The 23,289-nt window shown below is 45.2% G+C and overlaps 1 protein-coding gene across 1 annotated transcript in view; it reads left to right on the top strand.

Moving 5' to 3' along the window:
* The window catches only part of LOC122927196 (potassium channel subfamily T member 2-like), a 190,012-nt gene that overhangs the window by 75,217 nt on the left and 91,506 nt on the right, over window positions 1-23,289 (top strand). Inside the window, exons 9-10 of the mRNA XM_044278815.1 lie at window positions 17,125-17,219; window positions 19,984-20,164. Of these exons, the coding sequence (XP_044134750.1) occupies window positions 17,125-17,219; window positions 19,984-20,164 (276 nt within the window). The remainder of the gene's footprint in view (window positions 1-17,124; window positions 17,220-19,983; window positions 20,165-23,289) is intronic.

The following is a 23,289-nucleotide window of genomic DNA, read 5'->3' as shown; positions in this document are numbered from 1 at the left end:
ATAATAATAAACAAAGAGGGGGAAATTTGTGTGCCACTGTTAGGACTAAGGGAAAACAAATTATCGTTAGAAATTAACGATTCCCTTACGTCCTAACCAGCACACAGATGGGGATTTAGCAAGTAGAAACCCCCATGGGAGGGTCCTCATGCCTGGCGGAAGATAACACTGTCCGGCCAAATGAGGAATAACTATGTATTCTAGTATCCACTCTATAGTGTGAGATAAAAGTGGAGTGAGAACTCCAAGAAGGTGACTTACAGATCACATCCAATGGGATCGAGCTTCTCTCTGCAAAAGAAGTGGCCACTGCTTGAGTAGAGTGGGCCCTTACAAATTCAGGGGGCTCCGAGCCCTGAGACATATAAGACTCCCGAATTGCCTCTTTAATCCAGCAACTGATGGAGGGCTTAGAGGCTTTCCTCCCCTTATGGGTACCGGAAAAAAAGGATAAGGAGGTTTTCATCCTTCCTAAATACCTTGGAGCGTTCCAGGTAAATCCTAAGACATCTCGCAATGTCGAGGGTATGAAGCCCTCTTTCCTCAGAGGAGGGGGATGGAGCCAATGTTGGTAGGGAGATCACCTGGTTAATATTGTCAAAGGAGGGAACCTTTGGGATGAAGGTAGGTAAAAATTTGAGGAGTACCCGATCCTGCAGGAACTTTGTATAAGGCTCAAAGGCAGAAAAAGCCTGGAGTTCCCCAACTCGCTTTGCAGAGGTAACAGCCAACAAGAAGGTGATCTTCCAGGTCAGGAACCTGAATCCCGCCTCCTCTAGGGGCTCAAAGGGGGGAGATGATAACCCCCTGAGCACGACCGATAAATCCCAAACAGGGATGGGTCTGATTACTGTAGGCTTTAATCTTGAGGCTCCCTTCAGGAATCTCTTGATAAGGGGGTCTTGAGAAACAGCTCTGTTGAGACAAGCAGAGATTGCTGAAATCTGCACTTTAAGGGTAGCGGGTGATAGCCCCTTGTCCAGACCGTCCTGTAGAAACTGTAGGATCATCGGGATGGAAGCTTCAGCGGATGTTTGCTGATGCCTAGAACACCAGGACGAAAAAATCTTCCAGATTCTGGAGTAGGCCTTGTTGGTAGCTTCTGATCTGGAGTGCTCCAGGGTTCTCAAGACAGACCCCGATAGCCCTTCTATCCTTGGAAGGGGCTGATCAACCTCCAGGCCGTCAGGTTGAACATTTGAAGATTTGAGGAGACCTGGGTGTCCCCCGACACCAGTACTCTCTCTGGGGGAAGCCTCAGAAATTGACCCCGACTCATCTGTAGGAGTTGGGTAAACCAAGCTCTTTTCGGGCAGTATGGGATAATGGCGATAACTGACGCTTGGTCCTGCCTGATTTTCATCAAGACCCTTGGTATCAAGGAAATTGGAGGGAAGATGTAGGCCAGCCTGAACCTCCATGGGATTGACAGTGCATCTATTGCCTCGGCTCAGGCGATCCGCAATCATATTGTGAACTCCGCGAATGTGAACGGCTGATAAGTGGGTGAGGTTCAGTTCTGCCCAATCCAAAATCACCCCCATCTCTCTCAGGAGACTTTGTGACCTCGTGCCTCCCTGCTTGTTGATATACAACACAGCGGTCATGCTGTCTGACTGTACCTTCACTGCCTTCCCTCGAATGATGGAAGCAAAATGAAGAAGAGCTAGCCTGATTGCTCTGATCTCCAGGAGATTCGATGACAATAACCTCTCCTGAGGTGTCCAAGTTCCCTGGACTGTCTCGTCCTGAAGATGCACACCCCAGCCTACTAGGGATGCGTCTGAAGTAAGTATGATCCAAGAGGGCTGGATCAGGGACTTGCCGTCCATGAGGTGGGACCACCACCTCAGAGAGGATCGGACTTTGTAAGGCAGGGAGAGCACGGAATTGAGTCCCACTGGACTGTGATTCCACTTGGCTAATACTTCCGACTGGAGCGGACGTAGATGCCATAATGCCCAAGGCACCGCCTCTGCGGTTGAAGACATTAGTCCCAACATCCTCATCCACGTTCGAATCGTTACCTGTTTTGGTACAGAGAGGGAATGGGCTGTCTGTTGTACGGATTGCTTTCTTTCGGGAGTGAGATGAATCGTCATCCTGACTGAATCCACCATGAACCCCAGGAACCTTACTGAGGTGGCTGGTTGAAGTTGGGATTTGTCCCAATCGATTATCCATCCTAACTGATGTAGGAATGTAACAGCCTGTTGGATGTGTTGGGACAGGATCGCTTGGGAAGGGGCTCTGAGGAGCCAGTCGTCCAGGTATGGAACTATGCTCAAGCCTTGAAGTCTTAGTGCGGCCACCACAGAGACCACCACTTTGGAGAAAGTGTGTGGGGCTGAAGAAATCCCAAACGGGAGGGCCACAAACTGAAAATGCTTTAGGACCCCCCCGATGTTTACCGCGATCCTTAAGAATCTTCTGGACCCAGGATGGATGGGAATATGGAGATAAGCATCCTTGAGGTCCAAGGTTGCCAAAAAAAGATTGGTCACTGACTGGATAGTTTCCATACGGAACTTCTTTTGTCTTATGAAACGGTTAAAGAACCTCAGATCTATAATCATTCTCCACCCTCTGGTACTCTTGGGTACCAGGAAAACTGGGGAGTAGATACCTGTTCCCCTCTCTTGGAGAGGAACCTCTTCTAAGGCCCCCTTCTGGAAGTATTCTAGTACGTAACTTTCTAGAATCTTCTGCTTGTTGCTGGGAAGAAGCCTTGTCTGGACAAATTTGTCCAGAGGCCGACTGCTCAAGTCTACAAGGTAGCCCTGAGAAATTACACGCAGGACCCAACTGTCCTGGATATGATCCTGCCAACAAGGTAGAAAGTGTTGTAGACGACCGCCTACGGGAATATGGGGAGAAGGGAGCCCAAGATTTCCAGTCAGACCGGCTAAATACCAAGAGCCTCGAGGAGGCCCGCAATCAGAGCGCCGAGGACTTCTTGGGGGGTCTAGAACCCCGAGAGGATTTCCCTCCTCTACGGGAACCCCAATTCCTCTGGGGTCTGGGTTGCGGTTCCGCTCTGGAACCATACCCCTTGCCCCGACCACGAAAGGACTGCTGGGGAAGGGACTTGCCCTTCTTGTCCGACAGCCCCTCCATTATCTGGTCCAGCTCTGCACCAAAAAGTTTGCCGGGTTCATACGCCATGGCACAAAGATTGTGCTTTGAGGTCGTATCGGCCTTCCAGGGTTTCAACCAAAGAGGACGCCTGCCCGCGGTTGAAAGAGCCATAGACTTGGATGCCAGCTTCAGTTGTTGTGGAGCTGCGTCACACAAGTAATCAATGGCAAGGCTGGCCGTCTTACATGAGGCCAGAATGTCGTCCCTAGAGACCCCATGGTCCAGGTCAGACTCAATTTGGGAGAATCTTGTTTTTAGAAAATTCGCCACTTCGGACGACGCAATCGCGACTGAGGCCGAGGCCGAGGAATAGGCGTGCCTAAGGGCGCAGTCCGCCTTCCGGTCCATTGGGTCCAACAAACTTGACCCGTCGTCTGAAGGGATCAGGGTCCTTCTGGATAATTTCGCGATCGCCATGTCCACCTTAGGGACAGGCCCCCAGGAAGATACCTGATCCTCTTTGACCGGAAACACGGCCTTGAACCTTCTGGTCAACACTGGACCCTTCTCTGGCTTTCTCCACTCTGTTTTCATCAGAGACAGGAGAGAATCATTCGCTTTAAAGGCCCTTGGCCCCCTAGAGGCAGAGGATGAGGCTTCCCCCGGGTCAACGTCCTGGTCCCCTGACCGGACGGATTTTAGTAGCCGCTGGGCCTTCTCCAGCGGGAAAAAATAGGAGAATCCATCCTCCTCGTCCGAGGAGGAGACGGAACCTTCCCTCGCCTCCTGACCCCCCGAGACCTCCATCGCACGATGGGGGGAGGAGGGACGATGACGTTTGGCGACCAGGGTACTCTTCAGTTCCTGTATGGAGGCGTTGACCTGGCTCATGTTGGACTCCATGTACCCCTTCACCCAATCGACCACATCGTGGACAGATGGCTCCAACTGGGGGAGTGACTTGGCCCTACAGGGTGGGCAGCGGGAGAAATCATAAGAGTCCTCCAGGACGATCTGGCAGTCATGGCACTGCAAGTGGCGCCTCTTGCCCGCGGATTTCCTGCCGGGCTCTCGCTCTCCGTCACCGGTAGACGACATGGCTGAAAATCAAAAGAAACATGAATTTAGCAAAATTCAAGAAAACAGAGCTTAATCGCAAGCTTCAGGATCTTTACCCAGAAGATCCTAGCAAGCTCTTATAGTAAGAAAACAAATGATTTTCAGCACAGAGGTAGCAAAACTCTCTAGCACCAAACCACACTCAAGGTTGACAGCAAGCTGCGCTCCAGGAGACTGAACCTGGAGCTTCACCAAGTTTAAATAGGGTTTGTTGGCGCCAAAACGAAAGCAAGGAAACAACTCTGCATTAGGGACCCAGAGAAGGACCCTGAACCATTTTAAAGGCCCCCACGGCCCTAGTTCTCTAAAATACACCTCCGGCCGACGTTATCAAACGGCCGGAGCGAAAACCGGAAGTGACGTCACTTGACATCACTTCCGCAAGATGGCGGCGCCCAGCCAAACATGTGGGACGCCGCTACCGCCGCTCCAGCCACTCCACCCCCTCTCCATAAGGGAGAGGCATAGTCTAACGTCGGCCGGAGCGAAAAATCGGAAGTGACGTCACCTGATGTCACTTCCGCAAGATGGTGGCGCCCAGCCGAACATGCGGGACGCCGCTACCGCCGCTCCCCACTCCACCTCAGGACAGAGGTAAGCCCCAGCCCAGGGCTGTGCCAGACAGACCGGCTAGATACCACAAAGCTACGGCCGGAGGACATCCTCCGGCCGCATGGGAGGAGCGGCACCGTTCCAATGGAACCACAATAAAGAAAAAGGGAATAGCACTCTCTCCACCACAAGGATGGAGGAGTGCACCACCCGTCCCGTCCCGTCCGCAGGACAGAAAAAAACACAATAGAATGAGGGCTATGCCCCTCTTTATTGGGGGCAGGGAGGGCGTGTGCATGCCAGTGCTTTTTATTGTTCATTAAAACTTCCACCTGTCCTAACCAGTCCACAGGGGCAGAATACCCCATCTGTGCCACTGGTTAGGACGTAAGGGAACCATGTATATATAGTGAGCATGCATCCATGTATATATAGTGAGCATGCATCCGTGTATATAGTGGGCATGCATCCATGTATATATAGTGGGCATGCATCCGTGTATATAGTGGGCATGCATCCATGTATATATAGTGGGCATGCATCCATGTATATATAGTGGGCATGAATCCATGTATATATAGTGAGCATGCATCCATGTATATAGTGGGCATGCATCCATGTATATATAGTGAGCATGCATCCATGTATATATAGTGAGCATGCATCCGTGTATATAGTGGGCATACATCCATGTATATATAGTGGGCATGAATCCATGTATATATAGTGAGCATGCATCCATGTATATATAGTGAGCATGCATCCATGTATATAGTGGGCATGCATCCATGTATATATAGTGAGCATGCATCCATGTATATATAGTGAGCATGCATCCGTGTATATAGTGGGCATGCATCCATGTATATATAGTGAGCATGCATCCGTGTATATAGTGGGCATGCATCCATGTATATATAGTGGGCATGCATCCGTGTATATAGTGGGCATGCATCCATGTATATATAGTGGGCATGCATCCATGTATATATAGTGGGCATGCATCCATGTATATAGTGGCCATGCATCCATGTATATATAGTGGGCATGAATCCATGTATATATAGTGAGCATGCATCCATGTATATAGTGGGCATGCATCCATGTATATATAGTGGGCATGCATCCATGTATATATAGTGGGCATGCATCCATGTATATATAGTGGGCATGCATCCATGTATATATAGTGGGCATGCATCCATGTATATACAGGTCATTCTCAAAAAATTTGCATATTGTGATAAAGTTCATTATTTTCTGTAATGTACTGATAAACATTAGACTTTCATATATTTTAGATTCATTACACACCAACTGAAGTAGTTCAAGCCTTTTATTGTTTTAATATTGATGATTTTGGCATACAGCTCATGAAAACCCAAAATTCCTATCTCAAAAAATTAGCATATCATGAAAAGGTTCTCTAAACGAGCTATTAACCTAATCATCTGAATCAACTAATTAACTCTAAACACCTGCAAAAGATTCCTGAGGCTTTTAAAAACTCCCAGCCTGGTTCATTACTCCAAACCGCAATCATGGGTAAGACTGCCGACCTGACTGCTGTCCAGAAGGCCATCATTGACCCCCTCAAGCAAGAGGGTAAGACACAGAAAGAAATTTCTGAAGGAATAGGCTGTTCCCAGAATGCTGTATCAAGGCACCTCAGTGGGAAGTCTGTGGGAAGGAAAAAGTGTGGCAGAAAACGCTGCACAACGAGAAGAGGTGACCGGACCCTGAGGAAGATTGTGGAGAAGGACCGATTCCAGACCTTGGGGGACCTGTGGAAGCAGTGGACTGAGTCTGGAGTAGAAACATCCAGAGCCACCGTGTACAGGCGTGTGCAGGAAATGGGCTACAGGTGCCGCATTCCCCAGAAACAGCGGCAGAAGCGCCTGACCTGGGCTACAGAGAAGCAGCACTGGACTGTTGCATGTCATTCGGAAATCAAGGTGCCAGAGTCTGGAGGAAGACTGGGGAGAGGGAAATGCCCAAATGCCTGAAGTCCAGTGTCAAGTCCCCACAGTCAGTGATGGTCTGGGGTGCCATGTCAGCTGCTGGTGTTGGTCCACTGTGTTTTATCAAGGGCAGGGTCAATGCAGCTAGCTATCAGGAGATTTTGGAGCACTTCATGCTTCCATCTGCTGAAAAGCTTTATGGAGATGAAGATGTCATTTTTCAGCACGACCTGGCACCTGCTCACAGCGCCAAAACCACTGGCAAATGGTTTACTGACCATGGTATTACTGTGCTCAATTGGCCTGCCAACTCTCCTGACCTGAACCCCATAGAGAATCTGTGGGACATTGGGAAGAGAAAGTTGAGAGACGCAAGACCCAACACTCTGGATGAGCTTAAGGCCGCTATCGCAGCATCCTGGGCCTCCATAATACCTCAGCAGTGCCACAGGCTGATTGCCTCCATGCCACGCCGCATTGAAGCATCCTGGGCCTCCATAACACCTCAGCAGTGCCACAGGCTGATTGCCTCCATGCCACGCCGCATTGAAGCCTCCTGGGCCTCCATAACACCTCAGCAGTGCCACAGGCTGATTGCCTCCATGCCACGCCGCATTGAAGCCTCCTGGGCCTCCATAACACCTCAGCAGTGCCACAGGCTGATGCCTCCATGCCACGCCGCATTGAAGCCTCCTGGGCCTCCATAACACCTCAGCAGTGCCACAGGCTGATTGCCTCCATGCCACGCCGCATTGAAGCCTCCTGGGCCTCCATAACACCTCAGCAGTGCCACAGGCTGATTGCCTCCATGCCACGCCGCATTGAAGCAGCCATTTCTGCAAAAGGAATCCCGACCAAGTATTGAGTGCAGAACTGAACATAATTATTTGAAGGTTGACTTTTTTTGTATTAAAAACACTTTTCTTTTATTGGTCGGATGAAATATGCTAATTTTTTGAGATAGGAAATTTGGGTTTTCATGAGCTGTATGCCAAAATCATCAATATTAAAACAATAAAAGGCTTGAACTACTTCAGTTGTGTGTAATGAATCTAAAATATATGAAAGTCTAATGTTTATCAGTACATTACAGAAAATAATGAACTTTATCACAATATGCTAATTTTTTTAGAAGGACCTGTATAGTGGGCATACATCCATGTATATAGTGGGCATGCATCCATGTATATATAGTGGGCATGCATCATGTGTATATATAGTGAGCATGCATCCATGTATATAGTGGGCATGCATCCATGTATATAGTGGGCATGCATCCATGTATATATAGTGGGCATGCATCCATGTATATATAGTGGGCATGCATCCATGTATATAGTGGGCATGCATCCATGTATATATAGTGGGCATGCATCCATGTATATAGTGAGCATGCATCCATGTATATATAGTGGGCATGCATCCATGTATATAGTGGGCATGCATCCATGTATATAGTGGGCATGCATCCATGTATATAGTGGGCATGCATCCATGTATATATAGTGGGCATGCATCCATGTATATATAGTGGGCATGCATCCATGTATATATAGTGGGCATGCATCCATGTATATATATAGTGGGCATACATCCATGTGTATATATAGTGAGCATGCATCCATGTATATAGAGTGGGCATGCATCCGTGTGTATAGTGAGCATGCATCCATGTATATATAGTGGGCATGCATCCATGTATATATAGTGGGCATGCATCCATGTATATATAGTGAGCATGCATCCATGTATATATAGTGGGCATGTATATATAGTGAGCATGCATCCATGTATATAGTGGGCATGCATCCATGTATATATAGTGGGCATACACCCATGTATATATAGTGAGCATGCATCCATGTATATATAGTGGGCATGCATCCATGTATATATAGTGAGCATGCATCCATGTATATAGTGGGCATGCATCCATGTATATATAGTGGGCATGCATCCATGTATATATAGTGGGCATGTATATATAGTGAGCATGCATCCATGTATATATAGTGGGCATGCATCCGTGTATATATAGTGGGCATACACCCATGTATATATAGTGAGCATGCATCCATGTATATATAGTGGGCATGCATCCATGTATATATAGTGGGCATGCATCCATGTATATATAGTGAGCATGCATCCATGTATATAGTGAGCATGCATCCATGTATATATAGTGGGCATGCATCCATGTATATATAGTGAGCATGCATCCATGTATATAGTGGGCATGCATCCATGTATATAGTGGGCATACATCATGTATATATAGTGGGCATGCATCCATGTATATAGTGGGCATACATCATGTATATATAGTGGGCATGCATCCATATATATAGTGGGCATGCATCCATGTATATATAGTGGGCATGCATCCATGTATACATAGTGGGCATGCATCATGTATATATAGTGAGCATGCATCCATGTATATATAGTGGGCATGCATCCATGTATATATAGTGAGCATGCATCCATGTATATATAGTGGGCATGCATTCATGTATATATAGTGGGCATGCATCCATGTATATATAGTGGGCATGCATCCATGTATATATAGTGGGCATGCATCCATGTATATATAGTGAGCATGCATCCATGTATATAGTGGGCATGCATCCATGTATATAGTGGGCATACATCATGTATATATAGTGGGCATGCATCCATGTATATAGTGGGCATACATCATGTATATATAGTGGGCATGCATCCATATATATAGTGGGCATGCATCCATGTATATATAGTGGGCATGCATCCATGTATACATAGTGGGCATGCATCATGTATATATAGTGAGCATGCATTCATGTATATATAGTGAGCATGCATCCATGTATATATAGTGAGCATGCATCCATGTATATATAGTGGGCATGCATCCATGTATATATAGTGGGCATACATCCATGTATATAGTGGGCATGCATCCATGTATATATAGTGAGCATGCATCCATGTATATATAGTGAGCATGCATCCATGTATATATAGTGAGCATGCATCCATGTATATATAGTGAGCATGCATCCATGTATATATAGTGAGCATGCATCCATTTATATAGTGGGCATGCATCCATATATATATATATATATATAGTGGGCATGCATCCATGTATATATATCGTGGGCATGCATCCATGTATATATAGTGAGCATGCATCCATTTATATAGTGGGCATGCATCCATATATATATATATATAGTGGGCATGCATCCATGTATATATATCGTGGGCATGCATCCATGTATATATAGTGAGCATGCATCCATGTATATATAGTGAGCATGCATCCGTATATATATATATATATAGTGGGCATGCATCCATGTATATATATCGTGGGCATGCATCCATGTATATATAGTGAGCATGCATCCATGTATATATAGTGAGCATGCATCCATGTATATATAGTGGGCATGCATCCATGTATATATAGTGGGCATGCATCCATGTATATATAGTGGGCATGCATCCATGTATACATAGTGAGCATGCATCCATGTATATATAGTGAGCATGCATCCATGTATATATAGTGAGCATGCATCCATGTATATATAGTGAGCATGCATCCGTGTATATAGTGGGCATGCATCCATGTATATAGTGGGCATGCATCCATGTATATAGTGGGCATGCATCCATGTATATAGTGGGCATGCATCCATGTATATAGTGGGCATGCATCCATGTATATATAAATATATATAGTGGGCATCCATTTATATAGTGGGCATGCATCATGCATACAATGTTCATACGTGAGTGTACATATATGTGCATCCATGTATGTGGTTCCTGCCCCTTTGCCTGTATGTAGGTGTATGTATGTAATTCTTGGGGGCTCACACATTTGAGGAGGCGCAGCATTCAGTATGATGCCGCCCGTGTCTGTAGGGCACCGGGGACCACAACACATGAGATCCGCTCCCGGCTCTGTGTGTGCAGAATAATGAGCGGTGCTGGATATCACCTCACAAGCTGTGAAATCCCGGCCTGCCGCTCGCCCCACTTCTATCTATGAATCTAATCAGCTTCAGGGAGAAGGAGACATGGATGTGAGCGCCTCTCACCACCATTAATTGTATCTCCTGACTGTCTATTTATATAAGATGCTAACAACCTAGAGGTAGGTGGGTGACGGAGGACCGGGAGGCCTGTCAAAGGGCATCTCTATTAAAGGAACATTTTCAGCAAAAAAAAAACAACAACAAAAAAACGTATTGAGGCTCATTTCGGCAGTGTATGTGTAGCGGCTACCTGATACTCTTTTTTCCTTACTTGTAAAGAGAATCAATGCTGCAGTATAAAGAATGGGAAAAAGAGAGTAGCAGCTACAAGGCTGTGATAAAACAGGAAGTGCAGCTAAGCTGCGCCCCAATGGAGTAGACCTAAAGTTCTCCAAGCACCCGGTACTGTAAAAGTCAGGTAGATAAATAAGATAGATAGATATGAGATAGATAGATAGAGAGATAGGAGATAGATAAATAGATGGATAGATATGAGATAGATAGATATGAGATAGATAGATATGAGATAGATAGATATGAGATAGATAAATATGAGATAGATAGATAGATATTAGATAGATAGATATGAGATAGATAGATAGATAGATATTAGATAGATAGATAGATATGAGATAGATAGATATGAGATAGATATTAGATAGATAGATAGATATTAGATAGATAGATAGATATTAGATAGATAGATATGAGATAGATAGGAGATAGATAGATAGATATGAGATAGATAGATGGATAGATAGATAGATATGAGATAGATAGATAGATAGATAGATGATAGATAGATAGATAGATAGATAGATAGATAGATAGATAGATAGATAGATAGATAGATAGATAGATAGATAGATAGATAGATAGATAGATAGATAGATAGATAGATAGATAGATAGATAGATAGATAGATATGAGATAGATAGGAGATAGATGGATATGGGCAACAAAAATGTTCCTCAATGTAAAATTGTGAAGACTTTGAATATCCACCATCTCCAGCCCATAATAACATGAGAAGAGTCAGAGAATCTGGAGACATCCATGTGCACAGGGGCCAAGGCTGACGGCCATTGTTTGATCTAGGGGCCCTCAGGCAGCACTGCGTTACAACCAGGGATGATTCTGTGCTGGAAATCACTGCATGGGCTCAGGAACGCTTCTAGAAATCACCGTGCTATCCACAATTGCAAGTTAACCCCTCAAGGACAAGGGCAATTTCTCCGTCTACAGAACTGGCTCATTTTTTGCCGGGCGATCTTCAGCTGTCATTGATACCATTTTGGAGTTTGTATGCGAATCGGCCATTTTGATTAATTTTACGTTACAGAGTTCACCATATGGGATAAATACATTTATATTTGAATAGTACAGGCGTTTTGGGATGCGGTGATGCTATCTATGTTTATTTTATTATTGTATATTTATTTATATTTTCATTATGGGGAAAGGGGAGTGATGTGAATTTTTATATATTGTTTTTTTTATGTTTAAAAACTTTGTTTTTCACTTATGTTAAGTCCCCTTAGGTCCCCTTATGTTAAGTTCCCTTAGTGGACTTGAACATGAAATTGTTAGATCGCTTGTCCCATAGACTCCAAAAAATTACCATTGCAGCCTACGGGACATTCAATACATTCCTGTGAAGCCATGCCACCTGCAAGCCTCCATAGGAACTACTGCTGTTGTAGCTTTGGATCCTTCAGAGGGGCCGAGGCCACCACAGAGAGAAAATAGATCCCCTAATCGCTAAGCAGGGGAGCCATTTGGGGCCCAGGTGCGCAAGACTCCCAGGAAAAGCTACCTCAGATATCATGGTCGCAATTGACCACAGCATCTGAGCGATTAAATGTCTGCGATCGCCATTACCGCCGATCGCAGATGTTAGCCCCAGGTATCTGCTGTGTCAATGAAGATAAGCAGAATCCTCCACTATCCATTTACATCTGTATATAACACGGCCTGTTTCTCTTGACACCTCTGATGCAACGTGCAGTGTTATATACAGATGAAATGTAAATGGGTGGGGTGTTATAACTTCTGCGGATCTTCTTTATTTTAGATGCATGGGGTGTTCTTCAGCCTGCTGCAACCAATCCACCATGCATCAAACCCCAGATCAGCCCCCAATTTCATACAGACCCCAGATCAGAACCCAGAAATAATGCAGACTCCCAGACCAGACCCCAGAACTAATACGGACCCTCCAGATCAGCCCCCAAATTCATACCGACTACATACATATCAGGCCCTAAATGTATGCAGACCCCAGATCAGGCCTCAAATTCATTCAGACCCCAGATCAGACCCCAAATTCATTCAGACTCCTGTGCCCTCTATAACTCCCACCCCACCTAATTGCAGACCTTGGACCATATAAAAGTTAAAAAAAGCCGCTCACCTTTCCTCCTATCCTTCAGGACTGCACTTCAGCTCTGTCTGGACGCCTGTGCTGCACTCTGACCTGATGTCGCAGAACATCAGGTCATAGTATGTGCCTATGTGTACTATGACCTAAAGCTGTACACTGTCAGGACCTAGCGCAGCACAGGCCCCCAAAGACGAGGGCCAGAGAGTGGTGAATAATGATAGAAGTGATATACTCACCACTCTCCGAGCCGCCTGTATTATTGAGCACTTCCACAATGGAAGTGCTCATTACTTAAACTAAGAAGTTTTTTCCCAGCCCCGGAGCTCATTTTCTGTGCCTTTGGTGGTCCCCCCCTCCTCAGAAGACCTAGGAAATTTGCCCCACTGCCTTCCCCCTGCTAGCTATGCCTCTGCTTGATCCAACATGATCCAAAAACACTGCCGTCTTATCTGGACCAAAGCTCATTTAAAATGGACTGAGGCAAAATGGAAAACTGTTCTGTGGTCAGATGAAATCAAATTTGAAACTCTTTTTGGAAACAACAGATGCTGTGTCCTAAAGACTCAAGCGGAGAGGGACTATCCAGCCTGTTATCAGCACACAGCCTGTATCTCTGATGGTATGGGGCTGCCTTAGTGCCTATGGTGTAGGCAGCTTACACATCTGGAACTATCAATACTGAGCAGGATGTAGAGGTTTTAGAACAACATAAACTCCCTTCCAGATAATGTCTCTTTAAGGGAAGGCCTTGCATAATTCTGCAAGAGAATGCTAAACCACATACTGCATCTATCACAACAGCATGGCTTCACAGAAGAAGAGACCGGATGCTGAACTGACTTCCTGCAGTCCAGATCTTTCATCAACAGAAAACATTTGGTGCATCGTGAAACGAAAAATACAGCAAAGAAGATTAAAAAAGAATAGGACAACATTCCTCTCTCAAACCTCCTTCAATTGGTCTCCTCACTTCCCAGATGTTTACAGACTGTTGTTAAAAAATGAGGAGATGCTACACAATGGTGGACATGACCTTGCCCCGTGGAGGGAGGCTGTACAATGCTGGACATGACCCTGTTCCGAGGGGATGCTGCACAATGGTAGACATGATCCTGGCCCGAGGGGATGCTGCACAATGGTAGATGTAACCCTGTCCTGAGGGGATACTGCTCAGTGGTAAACATGACCCTGTCCTGAGGGGATGCTGCACAATCATAGACATGACCCTGTCCCAAGGGGATGCTACACAATGGTAGACATGGCTCTAGCCCGAGGGGATGCGTCACAATGGTAGACATGACCCTATCCTGAGGAGATGCTGCACAATGATAGACATGACCCTGTCCCGAGGGGATGCCGCACAATGGTAGACATGACTCTGTCCAGGGGGGGTTTCTGCACAATGGTAGACATGACTCTGTCCCGAGGGGATACTACACAATGGTAGACATGACCCTGTCCAGGGGGGGTTTCTGCACAATGGTAGACATGGCCCTGTCCCGAGGGGATACTGCACAATGGTAGACATGACCCTATCCTGAGAGGATGCTGCACAATGATAGACATGGCCCTGTCCTGAGGGGATGCTGCACAATGGTAGACATGACTCTGTCCAGGTGGGGTTTCTGCTCAATGGTAGACATGACTCTGTCCCGAGGGGATACTGCACAAAGGTAGAAATTACCCTGTCCTGAGGGGATGCTGCACATTTGTAGACATGACCCTGTCCAGGGGGGGTTTCTGCACAATGGTAGACATGACTCTGTCCCGAGGGGATACTGCACAATGGTAGACATGACCCTATCCTGAGAGGATGCTGCACAATGATAGACATGGCCCTGTCCTGAGGGGATGCTGCACAATGGTAGACATGACTCTGTCCAGGTGGGGTTTCTGCACAATGGTAGACATGACTCTGTCCCGAGGGGATACTGCACAAAGGTAGAAATTACCCTGTCCTGAGGGGATGCTGCACATTTGTAGATATGACCCTGTCCTGAGGAGATGCTTCACAATGGTGGACATGACCCTGTCCTTAGGGGATGCTTCACAATGGTGGACATGACCCTGTCCTGAGCGGATGCTTCACAATAGTAGACATGACCCTGTCCTGAGGGGATGCTGCACAATCGTACACATGACCCTGTCCTGAGTGGATGCTACACAATGGTAGCTATGGCCCTGTCCGGAGGGGATGCAGCACAATGGTAGACATGACTCAGTCCCGGTTTGTTTCTGCACAATGATAGACATGATCTTGTCCTGAGGGGATGCTACACAATGGTAGACATGACCCTGTCCTGAGGGGATGCTTCACAATGGTGGACATGACCCTGGCTCAAAGAGATGCTTCGCAATGGTGGACATGACCCTAACTCAATGGGATGCTGCACAGTGGTAGATGTAACCCTGTCCTGAGGGGATGCTGCACAATGGTAGACATGATCCTGGCCCGAGGGGATGCTGCACAATGGTAGATGTAACCCTGTCCTGAGGGGATACTGCTCAGTGGTAAACATGACCCTGTCCTGAGGGGATGCTGCACAATCATAGACATGACCCTGTCCCAAGGGGATGCTACACAATGGTAGACATGGCTCTAGCCCGAGGGGATGCGTCACAATAGTAGACATGACCCTATCCTGAGGAGATGCTGCACAATGATAGACATGACCCTGTCCCGAGGGGATGCTGCACAATGGTAGACATGACTCTGTCCAGGGGGGGTTTCTGCACAATGGTAGACATAACTCTGTCCCGTGGGGATACTGCACAATGGTAGACATGACCCTATCCTGAGAGGATGCTGCACAATGATAGACATGGCCCTGTCCTGAGGGGATGCTGCACAATGGTGGACATGACCCTGTCCTGAGGGGATGCGTCACAATGGTAGACATGACCCTATCCTGAGAGGATGCTGCACAATGATAGACATGGCCCTGTCCTGAGGGGATGCTGCACAATGGTAGACATGACTCTGTCCAGGTGGGGTTTCTGCACAATGGTAGACATGACTCTGTCCCGAGGGGATACTGCACAAAGGTAGAAATTACCCTGTCCTGAGGGGATGCTGCACATTTGTAGACATGACCCTGTCCTGAGGAGATGCTTCACAATGGTGGACATGACCCTGTCCTGAGGGGATGCTTCACAATGGTGGACATGACCCTGTCCTGAGGAGATGCTTCACAATGGTGGACATGACCCTGTCCTGAGGGGATGCTTCACAATGGTGGACATGACCCTGTCCTGAGGGGATGCTTCACAATAGTAGACATGACCCTGTCCTGAGGGGATGCTGCACAATCGTACACATGACCCTGTCCTGAGGGGATGCTGCACAATCGTACACATGACCCTGTCCTGAGTGGATGCTACACAATGGTAGCTATGGCCCTGTCCAGGGCGGATGCAGCACAATGGTAGACATGACTCAGTCCCGGTTGGTTTCTGCACAATGATAGACATGATCTTGTCCTGAGGGGATGCTACACAATGGTAGACATGACCCTGTCCTGAGGGGATGCTTCACAATGGTAGACATGACCCTGGCTCAAAGAGATGCTTCGCAATGGTGGACATGACCCTAACTCAATGGGATGCTGCACAGTCTTAGATGTAACCCTGTCCTGAGGGGATGCTGCACAATGGTAGACACGACCCTGGCCCAAGGGGATGCTGCACAATGGTGGACATAATCCTGCCCCAAGGGCTTGCTACACAATGGTAGACATGATCCTGTTGTTGCTGCCATCAAGTTCTGAGTTAATTTTTTTTTCCTGAAATGGTAAAATGTCTCACTTTCATCATTTAATATGTTTTCTATGATCTATTGAAAATCATTGCAGTCAGTTTTTATTTACATTTTACACAACACCCAATTTTTTGGAATTGATATAATCTAGATAGAGAAGAGATAAATAGAGAGAAGGATAGCAAAAAAGATAGCAGGTAGCCATGTCTGTCATTAATGAAGACCTCTCGTTCTTAGAATGATTTGCATCGTGCAATCCAGAGGACTCACTCCGCCATGTTCAATCAAGTATTCATCCTGATTTGCACTCTGGTCTGCCTTATGTTCACCTGGTATGTACACTCTGAAGTGAATCTGAAAATCCTGCATCTTATTCTGATATATATTCTTGTACATAGGAGCAGTATTATAGTAGTTATATTCTTGTACTGATGAGCAGCATTATAGTAGTTATATTCTTGTACATAGGAGCAGTATTATAGTAGTAATATTCTTGTACATAGGAGCAGTATTATAGTAGTTATATTCTTGTACATAGGAGTAGTATTATAGTAGTTATATTCCTGTACATAGGAGGCAGTATTATAGTAGCTATATTCTTGTACATAGGAGGCAGTATTATAGTAGTTATATTCTTGTACATAGGAGCAGTATTATAATAGTTATATTCTTGTACATAGGAGGCAGTATTATAATAGTTATATTCCTGTATATAAGAGCAGTATTATAGTAGTTATTTTGTTGTACATAGGAGGCAGTATTATAGTAGATATATTCTTGTACATAGGAGCAGTATTATAGTAGTTATATTCTTGTACATAGGAGCAGTATTATAGTAGTTATATTCCTGTACATAGGAGCAGTATTATAGTAGTTATATTCTTGTACATAGGAGCAGTATTATAGTAGTTATATTCTTGTAGATAGGGGCAGTATTATAGTAGTTATATACTTGTACATAGGAGCAGTATTATAGTATTTATAGTCTTGCATATAGGAGGCAGTATTATAGTAGTTATATTCTTGTACATAGGAGGTAGTATTATAGCAGTTATATGCTTGCACATAGGAGTAGTATTATAGTAGTTATATTCTTGTACATATAAGGCAGTATTATGGTAGTTATATTCTTGTATCTAGGAGCAGTATTATAGAAGTTACAATTTTGTACATATGAGTTAGTATCATAGTATTTATATTCCTGTATATAGGAGCAGTATTACAGTAGTTATAATCTCGTACATAGGAGACAGTATTATAGTAGTTATATTCTCGTACATAGGAGTAGTATTGTACAGGTGAAATTCGAAAAATTAGAATATTGTGCAAAGTTTATTTATTTCAGTAATGCAACTTAAAAGGTGAAGCTAACATATGAGATAGACTCATTACATGCAAAGCGAGATATTTCAAGCCTTTATTTGTTATAATTTGGATGATTATGGCTTACAGTTTATGAAACCCCAAAGTCACAATTTTGAGGTCCCCTTTCCTTAGGGGGTATGGATTAACTAGCTGACTAGAGTGTGACACTTTGAGCCTAGAATATTGAACCTTTTCACAAAATTCTAATTTTAAGCTGCATTAATGAAATTCCTTTTAATTTGCATTCCTGAAATAAATGGACTTTTGCACTATATTAACATTTTTCGAGTTTCACCTGTAGTAGTTATATTCTTGTACATGGGGCAATATTACAGTAATTCTTCCTCAACTGCTGTACGTTTAGGGTGAATTTACAGAGAGTTTTCTTCCTGCAAGGAGTTTGGCACAGAGCCGGTATTGTTTTCAGTGGAAGTCCGTGCTGCAGTGCATACGGCCCCGATTTATTTCTGTGTAGTTTTCCAGACCACAGGAAGAAAGGACATGTCATTTCTTGGTGTGACTTCCATGTGAACACTGACAGATAAAACGGGGCTAAAGTGGTGTGGATCAGGCTCACCCAAACTGCAAAACTGTGGTAGAAACAGCAGAACAACTCCAAAAAAATTGTGCGGGGGGGGAAAAAACTCCACGTGAACTCACCCTTACTCATCACATTACCTCCTCAACTGTTGTACCCTCTCTTATTTCATTACCTTTCCATCCATCTCCTCTCCATCCACACCCACTGTACTCTCACTCATCTCCTTTACACCCTCAATCTCTGAACTCTGATTCTTCTCTTCTTCTTCTTCAACCACTGGTCCCTCTCTCTTCGTATTACCTCCCCAACCTCTGTGCTGTCATCCATCTCCTCTACCTCCTTAACTTCTGCATGCTCATTTATTCCTTACACCTGCTCAGCCCCTGTACTTTTACCTACTCAATCACCCAAAACTCTATACCCTTCACCATTGTATGCTTACTCAAATAACCTCTGCGCTCATCTATCTGCTCTACCTCCTCAACATTGGTATTCTCATCTCATCTCCAATTTCTACAGCCTACCCATCTGCTCTAAATAGGCAACTTCTGTATGCTTTCACATCTCCTCTGCATCTTCATCTTCTATACTCTTACTCATATTTTCAATTTTCTCAAACACTCTAGTGATCTCTACCTCCTCTTTTTCATCTTCTTACTCCCTGCACCTTCTTCCACCTTTACAACCACCTTAAACTCTGCTTTCTTACCCATCTCTCCTACTATCTCAAGGACTATACTTTCATCAATCGCCTCTGCCTCCGCAGATCTGTACTAGCTTATGAAAACTCGTCCAACTCCTCTACCCATCTCTGCAGTCACTACAACCTCAACATGAATGCTCTCACAGATATTGTCTACCACCACATCCTATGTATTCTGACTTATCTCACCCACCTCTCTGACCTCTCAAAGTCAGTATTCTCTGCCATCAAACATACTTTGGACTTCCTCAGCACCTTCTCTGTTTCCTCATTTCATTCATATCCAAAACTCCTTGCTCCTCCATCTCCTCTACCACCTCCACCCTCAACACTCCTTTTTATCTTAAGACTTTACACCATGCCTCCTCCGACTTTGTCCACTCAACAATAACCTCTTCTAGCCTCTTCACTTCAGCCTCTCATCATACCTCTTGCCTTATGTTCTCGTGTATCTACCAACTTGTGATTAAATTTTTTCTCTCCATAGCATTTGTGGCATTCAACATCTGGAGAGAGCTGGCAATAACCTTACCCTTTTTGACTCGTTATACTTCTGCATAGTCACGTTCTCCACCGTGGGCTTCGGCGACGTGACTCCCAAGATCTGGCCATCTCAGCTTCTGGTGGTCATCATGATCTGCGTTGCCTTGATAGTACTACCTATACAGGTGACCTCCATATCTGTCATTAGCCCAGTTTGTCCCCCCATTTTCTTTCCTCTATATTTGCCTCTCAAATTCTGTCTTTCTCTCCCTTCCACCACCTTGTTTCTTCCATCTCTCTGTGGTAAAAGCTCTGAGCTTCAGAGAGATGGGCTGATCCAGCCTAAGAAGACAGTTGTCATTAGATGAGATGACAGATGTGGGTCCCCGGTAAGAATGGCAGGGAGCGCCATCAGCACTTTCATTTGATTAACCCCGTCAGCCTTATAGGAAAGCTGTAGTTACTGTCAAGTGTTCTTCTTGATGCCTCACTGTAGTGATTTTTTACTAGGTTACTTTGCTCTGTGGCAGGATCCAATCCTTTAACTGGTTTTTGATGAGATTTTTTTTATAAAGCGTGTAATCTGTCATTTTGGCTGCCTTTAGATATACGACTACAGGAAGCCATCAATCCAAGTCTTAACTTTTATAATGGTGCATTATGGGAGTATTATGAAGCGTAGGCACTCTTTACCAAAACTGTCCAATGATAGAACTTTATTTTTCTGACCATGGCAAAAGCAACTACCGGTAATCAATGAACAGCTGCTCTCTTGCATGCTATTTCATCATGGTCATAGGTAATTAATGTACAGCGCCACAATGTTAAGAAAAAGGGTTGTGGGTGCTGGCTGTGTTATGAAGGTGGCACCCTGCTATAAGGGCCGGGATCAGAGACAATTCTGATCCTGGTTGTTTAATTCCATAGATGCCGTTGTAAGTATCTAAGGGGGACTACCTCTTTTATTCCCCTTCCCCGGCTTCATTGCGGGGTACCGAGGGGTTGCTATAGCAGCTATTGGCCAAACAATGGTGCCCAGACCTATGGATACCTATTAAAGGGAGTCTGTCACCACATTTTAGCATGTTAGACCGTTAAAATAGGGTTATGTGATCCAGCCAGAACATAAAAACGGTACCTTTGTGGTAGAAAACGGACTTTTCAATTTGCAGAAAACGAACTTATAAGATTATCTTCTGAGCCCTCTCAAGTGCCCAGGGCGGTCTCTCAATCCTCGGAGCCCCAGGCAGGCACCTCCTAAACGGCTGATAACTCCGCCCTCCGTGCGCCTCTGCCCGCCCGTTTACTCCCCTCCCCTGTCCCTTTCCACTGCGGCAGTGCGGTACAAATCGTAGCGGGCGCATGCGCAATGCGATGCCCGCTCCTGGCAGGGCATCGCAATACCTATTGCGCATGCGCCCGCTACGATTTGTACCGCACAGCCGCAGTGGAAAGGGACAGGGGAGGGGAGTAAACGGGCGGGCAGAGGCGCACGGAGGGCGGAGTTATCAGCCGTTTAGGAGGTGCCTGCCTGGGGCTCCGAGGATTGAGAGACCGCCCTGGGCACTTGAGAGGGCTCAGAAGATAATCTTATAAATTCGTTTTCTGCAAATTGAAAAGTCCGTTTTCTACCACAAAGGTACCGTTTTTATGTTCTGGCTGGATCACATAACCCTATTTTAACGGTCTAACATGCTAAAATGTGGTGACAGACTCCCTTTAAACAAGGCCTAATAGGCACCTGGTCAGATTTACGGTTACTGATATAGTACACTGCAATACAGAAGTATTGCAGTGTATTATATGGTCAACTGAAGGATGGCCAGTTCAAGCCCCTAAATTCATGTAAAATGGGCTGTATTTTTATAAGAAAACTAAAGAAGATAAAATACTATACATAATTGGTATAACCACATACAAACCATCCTTAACACTTTAGCCCCTTCCTACATCACTCACCCATTGCCCCAGAGACTACATGGACTGGTTTTATGGTACATACTTTAATGTTGGCTCCTTCATTGCACGGCTTGGTGGGCCTCTGTAATTAGAGACCCGAGACAGTGGAGTTTGACCACTTGTGGCGGGAGGTGGCACACCAAAATGGGGACCCTCCATTATGGTACATTAATTTCACCCACTCTACCCTTCTAAGACAGTTGTGCCAATATTTTTGTTTCCTAATAATACAGTTCCTCAGTAGTCTTACAACTTCAATTCAAAGAGGATGGGACCAAAAAAGGCTTGGCCCTGCTTGTCATGGGCCTTATAGCAACCAAATGGGCTGCCTTCATAGTCCAGTATGTATGCCTGTGGTCCCTCCACTGCAGAAGGTGGTAGGGCTCCAAGACTAAAGTTTCAAAGGCTACCTTTTGACCAGTAGTCTGCCAAGAGAAGGCACCCCTTATTAAGGATGAAGATGCCCCCTAGTAGGATGCCAGACACCCAGGCCAAGAGGAACCATAGGTGCCAACAGTCTAGAATTTGCTGGGACTGTCCTGGCAAATTTGAGCAGTCCCAATTTGAAAATGTTGGGGCTTATGTAAGCTCCTTCCATAAGTGGGTGTTCCTTGGTGGGTTTTGGAACATTCTTGGCAGTGAGGCTTACATTTCCTGAAATGACAATGGTGGTAAGCATACAGGACCCGGTATTTATTTCCTCTCCAATCCCTTACCCCTTCGCTTGTTTACGATGCAGTTCCTCTGCATTGGTTCTTCTAACCATCTAAAATCAAACAAGATGCAACCAACTAGGATTTGGTCCCAAGGGCCCTACAGCAGCTGCAATGTCTCGATGGAACATACTCCCTTGCATCTGACATTTTTATAATAAGTTAATCTAGTGGTCGATTAGTTCCTCCATGCCTCAGAAATGTCAAATATCCCCACGAAGATGTGTGCGTCATTTTATTGATTTTACTAATTAGCCGTCTATTTTTATAGCAGCAACATATGCTGTAGTCTTGTACACAGAGTGTATACAGTTTTGGCTCATAACCTAGTTTTAGCTAATTGACAGCACGTCATAACCTCTCAGCATCAGGCCAGGGTAAACAGAGACAATCTGTCTGAAGCTGAATACAGATTACAGTAAGTCATCGACCAGTGAGGACCACTTGACCCAAATATTTAAAGAAGCACTCCAGGGGAAAAAAACTAAAGAAAACGAAATTTGCCTATATAGTGAAGAGTAGATAATTATTCAGACATAATGTACATGCTCTTATGTTTGCCTTGCCCTTGTGTATACCTAGTTATAGGTTGCGTGCTATCTTCACTTATTCTTCCGCTTAGCTATGGTTCCTCTTAT

The sequence above is a fragment of the Bufo gargarizans genome, chromosome 2, assembly GCF_014858855.1.
Source record: "Bufo gargarizans isolate SCDJY-AF-19 chromosome 2, ASM1485885v1, whole genome shotgun sequence".
Taxonomy (NCBI): Eukaryota; Metazoa; Chordata; class Amphibia; order Anura; family Bufonidae; genus Bufo; species Bufo gargarizans.
The sequence above is the reverse complement of the archived record's forward strand: the minus strand, read 5'-3'. Positions and strand labels throughout refer to the sequence as shown.